This window comes from Rana temporaria, chromosome 10 (assembly GCF_905171775.1).
Source record: "Rana temporaria chromosome 10, aRanTem1.1, whole genome shotgun sequence".
Classification (NCBI taxonomy): Eukaryota; Metazoa; Chordata; class Amphibia; order Anura; family Ranidae; genus Rana; species Rana temporaria.
Genome location: NC_053498.1, coordinates 25807398 through 25822743, shown reverse-complemented (window position 1 = coordinate 25822743; position 15346 = coordinate 25807398). Strand labels below are relative to the sequence as shown.

The window sequence follows — 15346 nt, the reverse complement described above, 5'->3', positions numbered from 1 at the left end:
AAGCCCGTTTGGAGGATTTTGAGAACCAAGCTCGCCGCTCAAATCTTCGTATAAGAGGTATACCGGAGTCAATCATTGACCTCCAATCATCTATGACAGCCCACTTTCAAGAACTAACACCAGCAATTCCTATAGAAAGATTGGAAATGGATAGAATCCACAGAGCTTTAGGGCCACGCAAAGCTGATGGCCCCCCTCGTGATATAATTGCTAAGTTCCACTTTTTCCGCACCAAAGATCAAATTATGGCTGCAGCTAGACTGAAAGAATCTCTTACTTTCCAAGGACATACTTACCAAATGTTTGCTGATTTATCTCCCATAACAGTAGCTAAACGTCGTGAGATGAAACCTTTGCTCCTAAATCTCCAACTCCACCACATCCCATATCAATGGGGGTTTCCATTTTCAATTAGGTTCACTTATCAAGGAGCCAAATACTCCAGCAAAACCACTACAGAACTAAAGAACACGCTGCAAAAACTTCAGCTTTATAATAAGCCATCTGCAAATACGCGACGCCGTGCCCTTTCTGACTCTCCTCCACATTCATCAATCCCTGAACCTGATGGAAACAGACAGGCTACCCCAAAGAGAGGCCGTTTCAATCCTCCAGTTTCTGACCAGCAGGACACAATGGACTGACTTGACTGAGTAACTCTCTTTGTGTCTCCTCCAAACTCCATGGTTAATTTAGCCATGCCTTAATTCATTCACATTTTTCCTACCCATAAGAAGATAAGTATCAGTACACTTAAAATCATTCTGCCAAATCGCCTTGTTATACCCTCATAAGTCTCTCTTCATTGTAACATCCTGTCTCTCCCCCTTCTCCTATAACTACCTCTACCCCCTCCCCCACCCCCTTCCTTCCCCCTTTCCTTTCCTCCCCTTCATACACTATGCAGAGACAGAAGTTGTATCTCCAAGGCTTTGTGTATTTATACTAATATTCTTGTTATTAACCCTATTTCTTTCCTACAGAGTGAATACTTAATTATTTTCCACACTTACAGCAGCCCTGAGGTGTATCAATCCTATGATCATAATAGAATTGAAATATGCCATTTCTAGTTTTAAAATGTATAAGGTTAATCGTTTATCTTATGTTCTTAATTGTGGAATAACTAGTCACTAGTTAAATACATGTTTGTAGCTGGTTACCTTGCCAAGTTTGGTTGTCTTAGTTTAATATGTTTTTTTTTCCTTATTCTTGAATACATTTTAACCGTTGAGAAGCCGAGAAGAGGTCACTGCTCCTCTCATTTTTCTGTCCTAGGACTCTCCCTCACTGTAGTTACAGTGTAGGGGGCCTCCTCAGACAGACTTTGTGCCTCTGAGCTCCTGTCATTTTTGAGCTCAGAAAGCCTACTTTTTATTTCTTGCTATGGATTTCAACCATCTCAATCCAATTAGATTACTGTCTAGCATCTCCTTTTTTTTTCTTCTATCCTATTTTTCTTATTCTTTCTCCATTTTCCTCCCTTACTCCGGGTTTTGTCTAATACCACAATTTACATTTGATATGTACTGTTATATTTTTCTAAAAACTCATATATGGCTCCATTGAATGTACTTACCCTAAATACACAAGGTCTAAACATACCTCATAAACGTACTAAAGTTTTCAGGTCACTTTCAGCATCAAAAGCACACATAGTCTGCCTCCAGGAGACTCATTTCACTGAATCCTCCACCCCTAAATATTTTGGTGCAAGCTACCCCCAGGTTTATACAGCCTCAGCCAAGTCCAAACACAGAGGAGTGTTAATAGCATTTCACCGAACTACACCCTTTTCCCTAGAATCCGAAATCAAGGATCCAGAAGGTCGCTACCTCATACTTATAGGCAACCTATGCGATATCCCAATAACAGTAGTCTCATATTACGCACCCAACAAAAGACCAACATCATTTTTATCCCACCTTCTTCAAGTTATTGATACACATAAAGTAGGCACACTCCTGATTTGTGGAGATTCCAATCAAACAATTTATCCCTATTTAGATAAATCACCATTACCCCCTACATCTAATTCTCAATCTAGATCGTTTCAGAGACTCCTTCAACAACATTCATTAATAGATTCTTGGCGTGAAATTAACCCATCCAAACGTCAATACTCCTTCTATTCTCACCCTCACAAATCCTTTTCCCGTATTGATCACATTTTAATTTCTATTTGTATGTCCCCTGAATTGCTCACCTCATATATCAAACCCTATACATGGACCGATCATTGCGCTATAATTTCCACCTTTAACTCATTACTTCCAAAAGCACAAGACTCAACGTGGCAAATAAACAACTCTCTCTTATCACACCCTTCACTCTCTCAAGACCTAGAAAATGCCCTAAAAGAATACTTAAAAAATAATAAATCCTCAGATATATCCCCACTAACACTATGGGAAGCGCATAAGCCTGTCCTTAGAGGGTATTGCTTACGTCAAGCATCACATCAAAAGAAAGAAAAGAAAAAACTGCAACAAAAACTTGAAACTGAATTTAACAATTGTCATAATAAATTCCAATCTAGCCCTACACCGCAGAATAAAACACAACTCGAGAAAGCTAGCTTAAATCTAGACCTATTTTTATCCGAATCTGTAGATAAAACTCTTCGTAAATCCAAACAAAAATACTACTCCCAAGCCAATAAACCTGGCACTCTCCTTGCACGTGCACTTAAAAAACTAAACAACCCATCCAAACCAATCCGACTGAAAATCTCCCATGATAAATATACAAGTAATCCAGTCAAGATCCTTCATACCTTCCACAAACATCTCACCTCCTTGTATAAAAAAGAAGGCTCTTTCGACCAATCCTCAGCAGAAACTTTTTTTTCTCAAATAAAACTCCCTACTCTATCCCAAAGTCATTATGAAAGCCTTGAAAGCCCCATCACTCCCATTGAAATTGAACAAGCAATCAAATGCCTCAAACCTAATAAGCGTCCGGGACCAGATGGGTTTTCAGCCCTTTACTATAAAAAATTCTCACATATATTAACTCCCATGATGTTAGAAGCATTCAACTCCATCATTAATAACCAATCATTCAGATCTGAAACTCTAACAGCAATTATATCTATGATTCCTAAGCCACAATCTGATGACTCTTCCTGTGCTAATTTTAGACCTATATCGCTCTTAAATCTAGATATAAAATTATTAGCAAAAGTGATTGCAACCCGATTGAATAGCATAATAGGTACCTTAATAAGTAACGACCAGGTTGGTTTTATCCCAATGCGCCAAGCAACTGATAATGTTCGTAGGGCCTTGTTGCTGATCCAAGCAGCCAAAAAAAGAAGAATCCCTATGTGTCTACTGTCACTAGACATCAAAAAAGCCTTTGACACGGTAACGTGGCCCTACCTACATTTCACTTTACAAAGATGGGGCTTTGGCCCACATTTCCTTAGTTGGGTCACATCTTTATATAATAACCCAAAGGCATACATCAAGTATGCAGGGTATAAATCAGCTATGTTCAATATTAACAAAGGCACTCGCCAGGGGTGCCCCCTCTCCCCACTGTTATTTGCCTTACTCATCGAACCCCTAGCTCAAGCTATTCGAAAAAATCCATCAATTAAAGGTATAGAACTGTCTGGCCACCATCATAAACTCTGCTTATTTGCTGATGATATTTTAATTTTCATGTCCTCCCCCCATATTACAGCTCCCAACGTTATAAACAAACTTGACCATTTTGCCCATATATCTGGATTAAAAATAAACATGCAAAAATCTATAGCTTTAAACGTTTCTTTGCCCCCAGATATACTTCAACAAGCGAAGATATCCCTCCCTTTTACATGGTCCGCGACACATCTCTCATATCTAGGTATTGTACTTACCCCTGATCTAAAAGATATTTTCTCCGCCAACTACCCCCCACTGTTACGGAAAATTTCAAATTATTTAAAGCAATGGTCCACTCTCCCCTTATCTTGGTTAGGTAAAATAAATGTTATAAAAATGACTATATTACCCAAAATGTTATATCTCTTTAGAGTTTTACCCATTCCTATTCCAGCCTACTTCCTCAGAAACCTACAACGAAAAACACAATCATTTATATGGAGCACTTTAAAATCTCGAATCTCTCCACACACCCTATACCTCCCTAAACTTAAAGGAGGTTTAGGTTTCCCAAACTTTGCCACTTATTTTCATGCTGCGCAAATAGCAAACATTCCCAAATACCATGTAAGCCACGAAATTCCACTATGGGTAGTAATTGAAACCATTGATAGCGACCCAATCTCTATACCAAATCTCATATGGTCCACCTCCTCTAACCACAAAATAATCGACAATAAGATTACAAAACATACAATCACTATTTGGGAAAGATTTAAAATGACCCAGGGTTTACAATCCCCACATGTACCCCTCATATCTTTTATGAGAAACTCAAAGTTTTACCCAGCCCTCACATTTCCTAGAACCTTCACAAGATGGATTTCAGCGGGTCTAACACAATGTTGTGACTTTTTAAAACCTGCCTCATTTAAAACATTTCCAGAAATACGTGAAAGTCATAAACTTCCGGCATCAGAAATTTTTCGCTATTTACAAATTAAAAATTTCTTTGCACCATATTTACAAGGTATAAATAAATTGAGTGACATGACGCAGTTTGAACGAATATGTAAACGAGATCCTCATTCAAGAGGACTCATTTCAATACTATATAGCCAACTAAGTACTAAGCTTACCGCAAAATTACCTTCATATGCTGAAAAATGGATGAACGACCTTGGTTTCAATATAGATATATCTACCTGGAATAAAGTATGGTCAAATACTAAAACGTCCTCCCAAAATATACTTGCTATGGAAACAAATTATAAAGTTCTCATGTACTGGTATTTGGTTCCTGTTAGAATAGCAAAATTTGCTCCCCGTTATTCCCCGCTTTGTTTTCGCGGCTGTGGTGATCCGGGAACACATTTACATATTTTCTGGGAGTGCCCTGTTACAAAAAATTACTGGAAAGAAATATTCCTCATGATTTCAGCAGTTTTCAAGAAATCCATTACTCCTGATCCGACTACCGCACTCCTAAATTTAAAACCGGATTGTATTTCCTATGCTCAATTTAAACTGTTCCTACAAATCACCACAGCCGCAAAGCAAACCATCTCCAAAGCTTGGAAAACAGCTACGCTTCTAGTTTCTGAAACCAGAAATAGAGTACATCAAGCCATGCTCCACTCAAAATCAGAAGCCATAACCAATGATTCCATAGACATATATGAAACAATATGGAACCCATGGGTGACCTATACTATCTCATCTAACCCAGATGATTCTCTATTGAGACCTTGGTAGGATATTGTAAGCCAGTAACATTCTGGATACAGTCCCTCTATATTATTACTATCTCTATTATGTAACGATCCCGGAGCCTTTCCTCTATCCTGTACTGCCTTTCCTATCCTATTGTTTTCATCACTTTCCACTTTTTATACTCCACATTCTGTCCTTTCTTTCTTTTATCTCTCACTTCTTCAAATATATAGCTCAAGCTATCTCATTATATAAAATGGTAAATGTGAATATGTAAATACGATATCTAATTTTGCTCCTATTGTTTTAATACTTAACATGAATAAGATCCTTCTCCCCCCTATTTCGGCCAGTTTTTGAACCGATTCATTGCTAAAATTACAATTGCTCCATAGCTATAGTTCATATCATAATTATATCCGGTTCCATTTATATCACAATATTCTATAATATTTTATATGAGTTCAAATGCAATAGACTAACATGATTGGTTTGACTATAACCTGCTTTAATGATTCCTTAAATATTCCTCATAGGATCTACAAATATTTATTGGATTTGTCTATGTTTCAAATACTCTCTTATTACATGATACCATTTTTATTTTTCTGTAATATTTTATTGTCAATTGTATCTACTGTTTTCTCTATACTTTAAACCCAATAAACAATAAGCACTAAGTCAGTGCGAAACGTCGGTTATCCTCCTGTTTCTGTTGCTGTGATCTGGTATGTTTTGCTGTTCGTTTAAATAAAGACAACCTGTTTGGTTTGGAGTGCGGCCATCCATCCTTCATTTTACGCCAATAAAAAACAGAGGTTCTAACCATTGTGTATTCTATCCAAAAACAATAAAAAAAATGTATATTGTATCACTGACATACAAAATGTTTTCTTTTTTTCAGAATCGATAGACAACAATGATCAGCAAACAGGTTCAGTGAATGGAATAGGAATTGGAATTGCAGTTGTGTTACTGCTGGTTCTAGTCGCTGTGTTAGCTTACCTTTTTTCCAAACACAGACAACACAAAAAGTAAGTGTAGTACACCGGGTAAAGTTACAATGTAAGTAGATTACCCTACAACTTTCCAGTTCTGGCTAAATTAAAGCAGAGTTTCACCCAAAAGTTGAACTTCCACCAGTGGCGGCCCGTCCATAGGGACGCACGGGCGCCGCCCCCCCTCCCACAGTCACAAAAAAAAAACGAAAAAAAAAAAAACGGGCCATTTAAGAACTTTTATTCGGCTAAAATGTCATTTTGACATTTTAGCCGCAGTTCTGGCGGCCGTCTATAGAGGGCGCTGCAGCGCCACCCCCTCTCGCAAATAACACACATTTATGCACAAATGTATGTTATTGTTGGTTGCCAGCGCTGCCTGGTCTATTCAGATAACCGGATGCGGGACACCGGTTACACCGGTTACCCGAATAGCGGCAGCTGGTTGGCTGAGGGGAACTGCCTATCAAAGCCAGCGGCTCTGATAGGCTTTTCTCCTGCTCTCAGCTGTCTATACTCTGAGCACAGGCAATCTGCGCTCATTGTATAAGACAAACGTCCGTTTCAGCCAATCAGGTTCCCGGATTCTGGTTATCAGGAACCTGATTGGCTGAAGCTTCACCACAGCGGCAGAAGACATCGAGGGAGCACATGGAATCCTCAGGTAAGTGCTTTTTACAGGGAAAGGGGCACAGTGACATCATGGGGCACAGTGGTGACAAAGGGCACAGAGGTGACAATTGGCACAGTGGCATCATGGGGCACAGTGGTGACAAAGGGCACAGAGGTGACAATGGGCACAGTGGCATCATGGGGCACAGTGGTGACAATGGGCACAGTGGCATCATGGGGCACAGTGGTGACAATGGGCACAGTGGCATCATGGGGCACAGTGGTGACAATTAAAGGGCACAGTGGTGACAATTGGCACAGTGGCAACAGTTGAGGGGCACAGTGGCTGCGTTTGATGGCATGGCACAGTGGTGACAATTGATGGCACAGTGACTGCGTTTGATGGTATGGCACAGTGGTGACAATTGATGGCACAGTGGCTGCGTTTGATGGCATGGCACAGTGGTGACAATTGATGGCACAGTTGCTGTGTTGCATGGCACAGTGGTGACAATTGATGGCACAGTGGCTGCATTTGGTGGCATGGCACAGTGGCTGCGTTTGATGGCACAGTGGCTGCATGTGATGGGCACAGTGAGGCTGCAATTTTTTTTTTTTCGTTTGCGCCCCCCCAAAAATTTTGAGCACCAGCCGCCACTGACTTCCACTTATCTGATTCCTCCCCTCCCTCCGGTGCCAAATGCCAAAATTTGGCACTTTCTGGGGGGAAGAGGGTCGGCGGTGCCGACATAGCTGGACTCCTGGACAGGTAAGTGTCCTCATGTTAAAAGTCAGCAGCTACAGTATGTGTAGCTGCTGACTTTTAATTTTGAAAGGGACAGGCGGACCTCCGCTTTAAAGTCTTGGATGTGTACAGAGGAGTGCTTGGTACAAAAGTTAATTTCACTTAAAGGATTTTATGGTTAATCAAATACAGCCAATGTGTTTCGGAAGAAAAAGCCTCCCTGTCAGGGATCGGATGGGAGACTGAATTGATGAGGTCGGCCTCTCTTATATCTCCTGTCCTGGCTCCGCTGAAGGTGAAACAGAGGAAACCGAAGGACAGGAGGGACACGAGTGCCTGGAGCCGGGGGTCCCGGGAGAACAGCTTGGCGGGGTTCAACGGCCTGGAGTAGTCCGTGATGAGTTGCGCATGAACAGGTGAAAGCCAGGCAGGTAACCGAGGGTTAACAGTGACCAGGGGCATAGACAGGAGCAAGATCTCAGGGATAGCCAGGTTCGTCAGCAAGCGGGCAGTGAGGTACCGAATCGTAGACAGAGCCAGAGTCAGGAACGGAGCCGGGTCAGAATACTGGGAAAACATACAGGATCAAGCAGGATTACAGAAACAAGCTGAAGATCAGTCAGCAAGGGCACAAGAGCCCAGACACCCTTTAAATAGGCTGTCTGGCGCCAAACTGAATTAGGCTCGTACGTGTGCGCGCGTGCCCGTATCTGTGCGCATGCGTGCCCGCAATTGCGAGCTCTGGCGCGCATGCGCACATCTGTGAGCCATTCTATGGCAAAGACTATGCACTTGCGCACGTCTATGTGCAAAGTGTCTTACGGGAATTCCCTGACACTCCCCCTTTTTCAGTGCTTGAACGGGAGATGTTAATGGAATCACAACACAGTGTACTAAGTGACCTGCGTTAAGGCTTGATGAAGGTTAGCATCTCAGTTTAAAGAAAACGCACCTAATGCCGCGTACACACAATCGTTTTTCGGGTTGTAAAAAATGACGTTTTAAGGGTCTAGAAAAAACAATGTTTTTTTCAACACGATTATTAAAACGACCTTGCCTACACATGATCGTTAAAAAAAAAAAGGCTCTAGCAAAGCGCGGTGACGTACAACAGCACTATAAAGGGGAAGTTCCATTCGGATGGCGCCACCCTTGGGGCTGCTTTAGCTGATTTTGTGTTTGTAAAAAACGATTCACGCTTTTCAGTCTGTTACAGCGTGATGAATGTGCTTACTCCATTACGAACTCTAGTTTTACCAGAACGAGCGCTCCCGTCTCATAACTTGCTTCTGAGCATGCACGTTTTTTTAACATCGTTAAAGCCCACACACGACAATTTTTTACAACGTAGAAAAAGACAACGTTAAAAAGGACGTGAAAAATTAGAGCATGTTCTAAATTTTTAATGACCATTTTTTACATTGTGAAAAATGCTCTGGAGCCCACACACGATCGTTTTTAATGACATAAAAAAAAAAACTTCATTTTTTACAACCCGAAAAACGGTCGTGTGTACGCGGCATTATAGTTTATTCATCAGAGTCAATTTTTACTTCTATTGGTCCAGCACTACACACATCAGTTAAATTAGAGTGGAAATCAATAAGGAAGAATAGGGTCCTAGGGGCAGATCCACAAAGATCTGCCCCGGCGCATCGTATCTGAGATACGCTACGCCGCCGTACCTTACCTGGCTTTGGTTCGAATCCATAAAGATTTTGCGCCGTAAGTTACGGCGGCGTAGTGTATCTCAAGCGGCGTAATGGCGCGGAATTCAAGTTGGGCGGGTAGGGGGCGTGTCCGCGCCGAACGAACTGCGCATGTGCCGTCCCTAAATTTCCTGCCGTGCGTTGCGCGAAATGACGTCGCAAGGACGTCATTGGTTTTGACCTGGACGTAAATTACGTCCATCCCGATTCACGAATGACTTACGCAAAAAAAAAAAAAATGTAAAAATATACGCGGGAACGACGGCCAGACTTAACATTGAGTACGCCACGAAATAGCAGCTTTAACTATACGCCGAAAAAAGCCGACTAGAGACGACGTAAAGGAATGCGCCGGCTGCTCGTACGTTCGTGAATCGTCGGAAATAGCTAATTTGCATACTCGACGTGGAAAACGAAGGGAACGCCACCCAGCGGACGTCGAAGTATTGCATCTTAGATCCGAAGGCATACGAAGACGTACGCCTGTCGGATCTAACCCAGATGCCATCGTATCTTGTTTTGAGGATTCAAAACAACGATACGACGCGGGAAATTTGAAAGTACGCCGGCGTATCAGTAGATAAGTCGGCGTACTCTCTCTGTGGATCTGCCCCCTAGTGTCCTGGTGTCCACTGTCTGATAAATCTTACATTAAAGCCAAGTTTACAGGCATTCCCTTACCATTGTATTAATAATACACGTATACAATATGTGTTATATGCTAGTGAATAGTAATCCTATATATATATATATTTTTTTTTTTTTTTACTTATAATTTATCTGATCCTCTTCTGGGTGTGGGCATATGAAGTGTGTGTATGATGAGTGTGGGCATATGAAGTCCACTCGCACACACCTCCTGGATAACATATCGAGAGGTGCATGCTGGGTAACCAGCATGCACCTCTCGATGTCGCACATGTGCGATGCTCCAGCGGCCATTGCGCCAAATGTTTATCAGGTTGCCATAACAACTGGCGGCGACGGAGAAAGGTCCCGCCCCATTGTTATGGAAACCTAGATAGATCTGCCTTAAATCGCTTCATTTCATGTCGTGAAAAATCTTGATTTTTTGACATACTCCTGCCCACCGACTCCTGAGAAATGATAACTCACATTTCCCAAGAGCACAGGCGAGGGAGGGAGTGATGAGGAGCGCCACGGAGCCAGAGGTGGCAGATTAGGAGCCACCACCCAGCAACAGGGCACTTCAGGTGGAAAAAAAAATTCACTCCATATGTTTGTCATTATTGATCAAGGACTGGGAAAAAAAAAAAAAAAATTCAGGGTGGAACTCCACTTTAGGTAAATAATGTTATAAGTCTGTATTGTTTTGCTGAGAAGAAGCCAGGAAAGGTGAGCAAGGATTAGATGTAGGGTGTGTTGATATGCCTAATAATACTGTAGCACCCTCTAGTGTGCTACTAGTGTTAGTGCAGGCAAATTTAAGTTATGACTCATGATAAGTTTGTGAGTCTGAAATTAGGACAGGGTTACTGCAGGTCAGGTTGGATGACTCTACAGAAGCAGGTCTCTGGTACCTTCCCCTGGATCTAGTAGCTGGTAGAAACTTCTAGAAGTTAGTGGGCAGAGACCAGGAGGTTCTGATCTGCATACTTGAGGGAACTTGGCCAATCCCCAGGAAGAATGTCCTGGTAGGGTGACTAGGTCAGCCCTTAAATATAGTGGAGCCATGCCAGCAGGGGAGTCGGGTAGAAGATGGAGTGCTGAGGAGTCTGTCGGTAGCCTAAAAGGGGACCCCTGGGTCTGGAGGGGGAGGGGGGCTCTGCCTCTAGACTGGGCTTGGGAAGATCCTTCATCTTGGTTTGAGAAGGAATCTTACCTAATGAGCAGCAGGGAGCAAAGAGGAGTGAGTACATCAGCACACCCGGGGAATCACAAGGGGAAAGACTGCCACAAGTAACAAGCTTTCTGAAGGACAGTGCTGTGCTTAACCCTTTCTATTGCTTGTCCTGGGAGATTTTGGAGCAGCCAGGAGGGCTGGTAGACAAGCAGCCAGGAGGGCCGGTAGTTCCTGCAGGCAGTGGAGCTGGGAGAGAGGAAATACTCCTGTTTGCAGTATGTTACAGATTGTGCTATCTTTCTAAAAGAGGCTTAGAGCTCCTAGCCCTCAAGAGACTTTTTTCTGCTGATCCTCAAGGACCAGGAAGAACAGCCCAGGACCCTTATTTTGTACGTAGGAAAGGACGTTTTACATGTTTTATCATTTTAATCAAGTTGAGCATCTAATAACCCCTTTACCTCATCCAAGTTATTATCCCTTGCGTAAGGAGAAATCCGGGGGTTACCCAATGATGTGTAAAGTCTGTAAAGTATGGGGTAGATCCACAGAGAAAGTACGCCGGCGTATCTATTGATACGCCGGCGTAATTTCAAAATTCCCGCATTGTATCTTTGTTTTGAATCCTCAAAACAAGATACGACGGCATCTGGGTTAGATCCGACAGGCGTACGTCTTCGTACGCCTTCGGATCTTAGATGCAATTTCTCGGCGTCCGCTAGGTGGCGTTCCCGTCGTAATCCACGTTGAGTATGCAAATAAGCTATTTCCGACGATCCACGAACGTACGACCGGCCGTCGCATTTTTTTACGTTGTTTCCATTCAGCTTTTTCCGGCGTATAGTTAAAGCTGCTATCTGGTGGCGTACTCAATGTTAAGTATGGCCGTCGTTCCCGCGTATAATTTTTAAAATTTTACGTCGTTTGCGTAAGTCGTCCGTAAATGGGGCTGGATGCCATTTACGTACACGTCGAAAACAATGACGTCCTAGCGACGTCATTTGGAGCAATGCACCCTGGGAGTTTTGAAGGACGGGGCATGCGCAGTTCGTTCGGCGCGGGGACGCGCTTCATTTAAATGAAACACGCCCCCTACCCGCCGAATTCCGCGCCCTTACGCCGCAAGAGATACACTACGCCGCCGTAACTTACGCCGCAAATTCTTTCAGGATTCAAAGAAAAGAAAAGTAAGTTACAGCGGCGTAGCGTATCTCACATACGCTGCGCCCACGCAGATGTATGTGGATCTGCCCCATGTCTCTATATACTACAAATGTAATTTGCCATACTTGCAACTCACAACCGCTTTTCTTTTCAGGCAAACAGACGGCACAAACAATGGTGAGTTCCTACAGACCTAAAATAATGTCTGTGCTCTGACCAATCAGTATATATTGTATATATAAATGAATTATTGCTTGTTTATTTTACTATCTTTTTTTTTTTTTTACTATTTTTGTCACAATTTAAAATTGTTCTTTATAGAAGGATTTTATATTAAACCATGTACCGTATTTATCGGGCTATTGCGTGCTCCGGCGTATAGCGCGCACCCCTAATGTGGACCCGCAATTCCTGTAATAAAAATTTGTTTAGTACTTTACAGTTTTGGTGTCTTGCGTGGCGTCCATCGACGGCCTCCTCGGGTCCGGCATCCATCTGCGGCTTCGGTGGTGTCCTCCGGGCTTCTCCCGCGATGTCTCCCCGTCGAATTGCCGCTTCCCGCGCTCAGTTTGAATGCCTGCGCTGACATATACCGAGTGCAGTACACTCGTCTACATTCGGCCAGGCTCGGCTTCGCTCGTGCTCACGCTCTGTGACGTTTATGCGTGAGCGCGAGCGAAGCCGAGCCTGGCCGAATGTAGACGAGTGTACTGCACTCGGTATATGTCGGCGCAGGCATTCAAACTGAGCGCGGGAAGCGGGTATCGGCGTATATCACGCACCCACGATTTTCCCCTTATTTTAAGGGGAAAAAGTGTGCTGTATACGCCGATAAATACGGTATTTCATGATATTCAAATAATTTTGCATGTGTTTTATTGACAATATAATTTTATATATATTTTTTTTTATTCTAGTAGTAGTAGCATTATATCATTATTATTATTATTATTAATTCAATATTAAAGGGGTTGTAAAGGATTTTTTTTCCCCTAAATAGCTTCCTTTACCATAGTGCAGTCCTCCTTCACTTACCTCATCCTTCCATTTTGCATTTAAATGTTCTTATTTCTTCTGAGAAATCCTCACTTCCTGTTCTTCTGTCTGTAACTCCACACAGTAATGGGAGGCTTTCTCCCTGGTGTGGAGAAAGCCTCTTGAGAGGGGAGGGGGCGAGCAGGAGTGTCAGGACGCCCACTAACACACAGCTCTTTTTTCTATCTGCAAAGTACTCTCCTGCTCGCCCCCTCCCCCCTCAAGAGGCTTTCTCCACACCAGGGACTGATGTGGATGTACAATACATATGTAAAGCGCTGCGTAAATTGACAGCACTATAAAAGTACCTGTAATAAAATGAATTAAAATAAGTAATGAATTTGCTCCCAGCTACAGCTGATATTATTAGACCTCCTGCTCTTTTGGAAATTCATGGTCTGGTTGTTTTGTTACATTCCACAGCATCTTCTTCTCCAGAAGTCCCAGTTTATGAAAATGTAAATGCTCCTCAATCACGCATCTCTGGAACTGCCCTGTCAGGAACTCCGGTAATAACTCTGCACTTACTATTTATGTATTGGTTTATTAAAAATAATATACTCAAGATACATTTTAGATGAATGATTTAAGATTCTTACTTTATAGCTGGGACAAAACCGTCCTACACTCCAATTGAGTGTTTCTGTCAGTATACCACTTCCTCCAGTCTGCCATGAAATTTTCAAATTCAAATACCGTATTTTCCGGCGTATAAGACGACCTTTTGGGCTTAAAAACTTGCCTCATAACCCGGGGGTCGTCTTATACGCCAGTACCTGTCTCGGGGATCCATTATTCAAAAGCCCCGCCTCCTCCTTGTGGTGTTCCGTGATAGGCGGAACACTTGGTTTCCCAGCAGAGCCTCGGTTCGGTGTTCCACCTATCACGGATGTCTTCTCATCCTCGGCTTCGGACGAGAGGACCTCCGTGATAGGCGGAACACAGGCGCCTATCACGGAACAGCACGAGGAGGAGGCGCAGCTTTTGAATAATGGACGCCCGCAATAAGGTATGACACAGTGAGGCATGGGATGGCACAGTGAGGCATGGGATGGCACAGTGAGGCATGGGATGGCACAGTGAGGCATGGGATGGCACAGTGAGGCATGTTGATGGCACAGTGAGGCATGGGATGGCACAGTGAGGCATGTTGATGGCACAGTGAGGCATGTTGATGGCACAGTGAGGCATGTTAATGGCACAGTGAGGCATGTTGATGGCACAGTGAGGCATGTAATGGGCACAGTGAGGCATGTAATGGGCACAGTGAGGCTCTGGCTCACTGTTCTGGCTACCCCTCAGCTTCCAGGCAGACTAGTAGGAAGGGGGTCGTCGTATACGGCGAGTATATCCCAAAACCCAAATTTTAGCTGGAAAATTAGGGGGTCGTCTTATACGCCCAGTCGTCTTATACGCCGGCAAATACGGCAGTTTTCCAATTTCCAAAGATGATAAAATAGAATAGAAAATAAAGAAATAGAATAGAAAATAAATAATTCTGCATAAATACATTCTACAATCCTGTGCAATATTGCAATAAAAATGGACCCAAGAAGAGGAGGATCTGGGCTGCTCTGTGCAAAACCGCTCTCCATAGTGCAGGTAGGTATAGCATGTTTGTTATTTTTAAACAGAACAACAAGACTTTAGTATCACTTTAAAATAATAAAATAAAAAGTGTGCCTATTGTGCTTTCAGTGCAAACTCGTATTATAAATACCATATTTATCGGGGTATACCGCGCGCTGGCGTATAATGCGCACCCCAAGCTTAGCAAGGAAAAAAATAAAACTTACATTTTTGCCCTGCGTCCATCGGCGGCCTTGTCGGGCATCCGTCTGTGGCCTTGCGTGGGGTCCGTCCAGCCTTGTGGGTGTCCGTCTGCGGCTTCCTTGTGCGGGGTCCGTCTGCAGCTTTGGAGGTGTCCGTCTCCGGCCTCCATCCAGGTGTCCGTCTTCGTCCAGCGTGTCCGTCTG

The 15346-nt window shown here is 43.1% G+C and overlaps 1 protein-coding gene across 1 annotated transcript in view; it reads left to right on the top strand.

The window, feature by feature from the left end:
- LOC120916464 (carcinoembryonic antigen-related cell adhesion molecule 1-like) overlaps nt 1-15346 on the top strand; it is a 79302-nt gene that overhangs the window by 54151 nt on the left and 9805 nt on the right. Inside the window, exons 3-5 of the mRNA XM_040327441.1 lie at nt 6211-6340; nt 12490-12512; nt 13794-13879. Of these exons, the coding sequence (XP_040183375.1) occupies nt 6211-6340; nt 12490-12512; nt 13794-13879 (239 nt within the window). The remainder of the gene's footprint in view (nt 1-6210; nt 6341-12489; nt 12513-13793; nt 13880-15346) is intronic.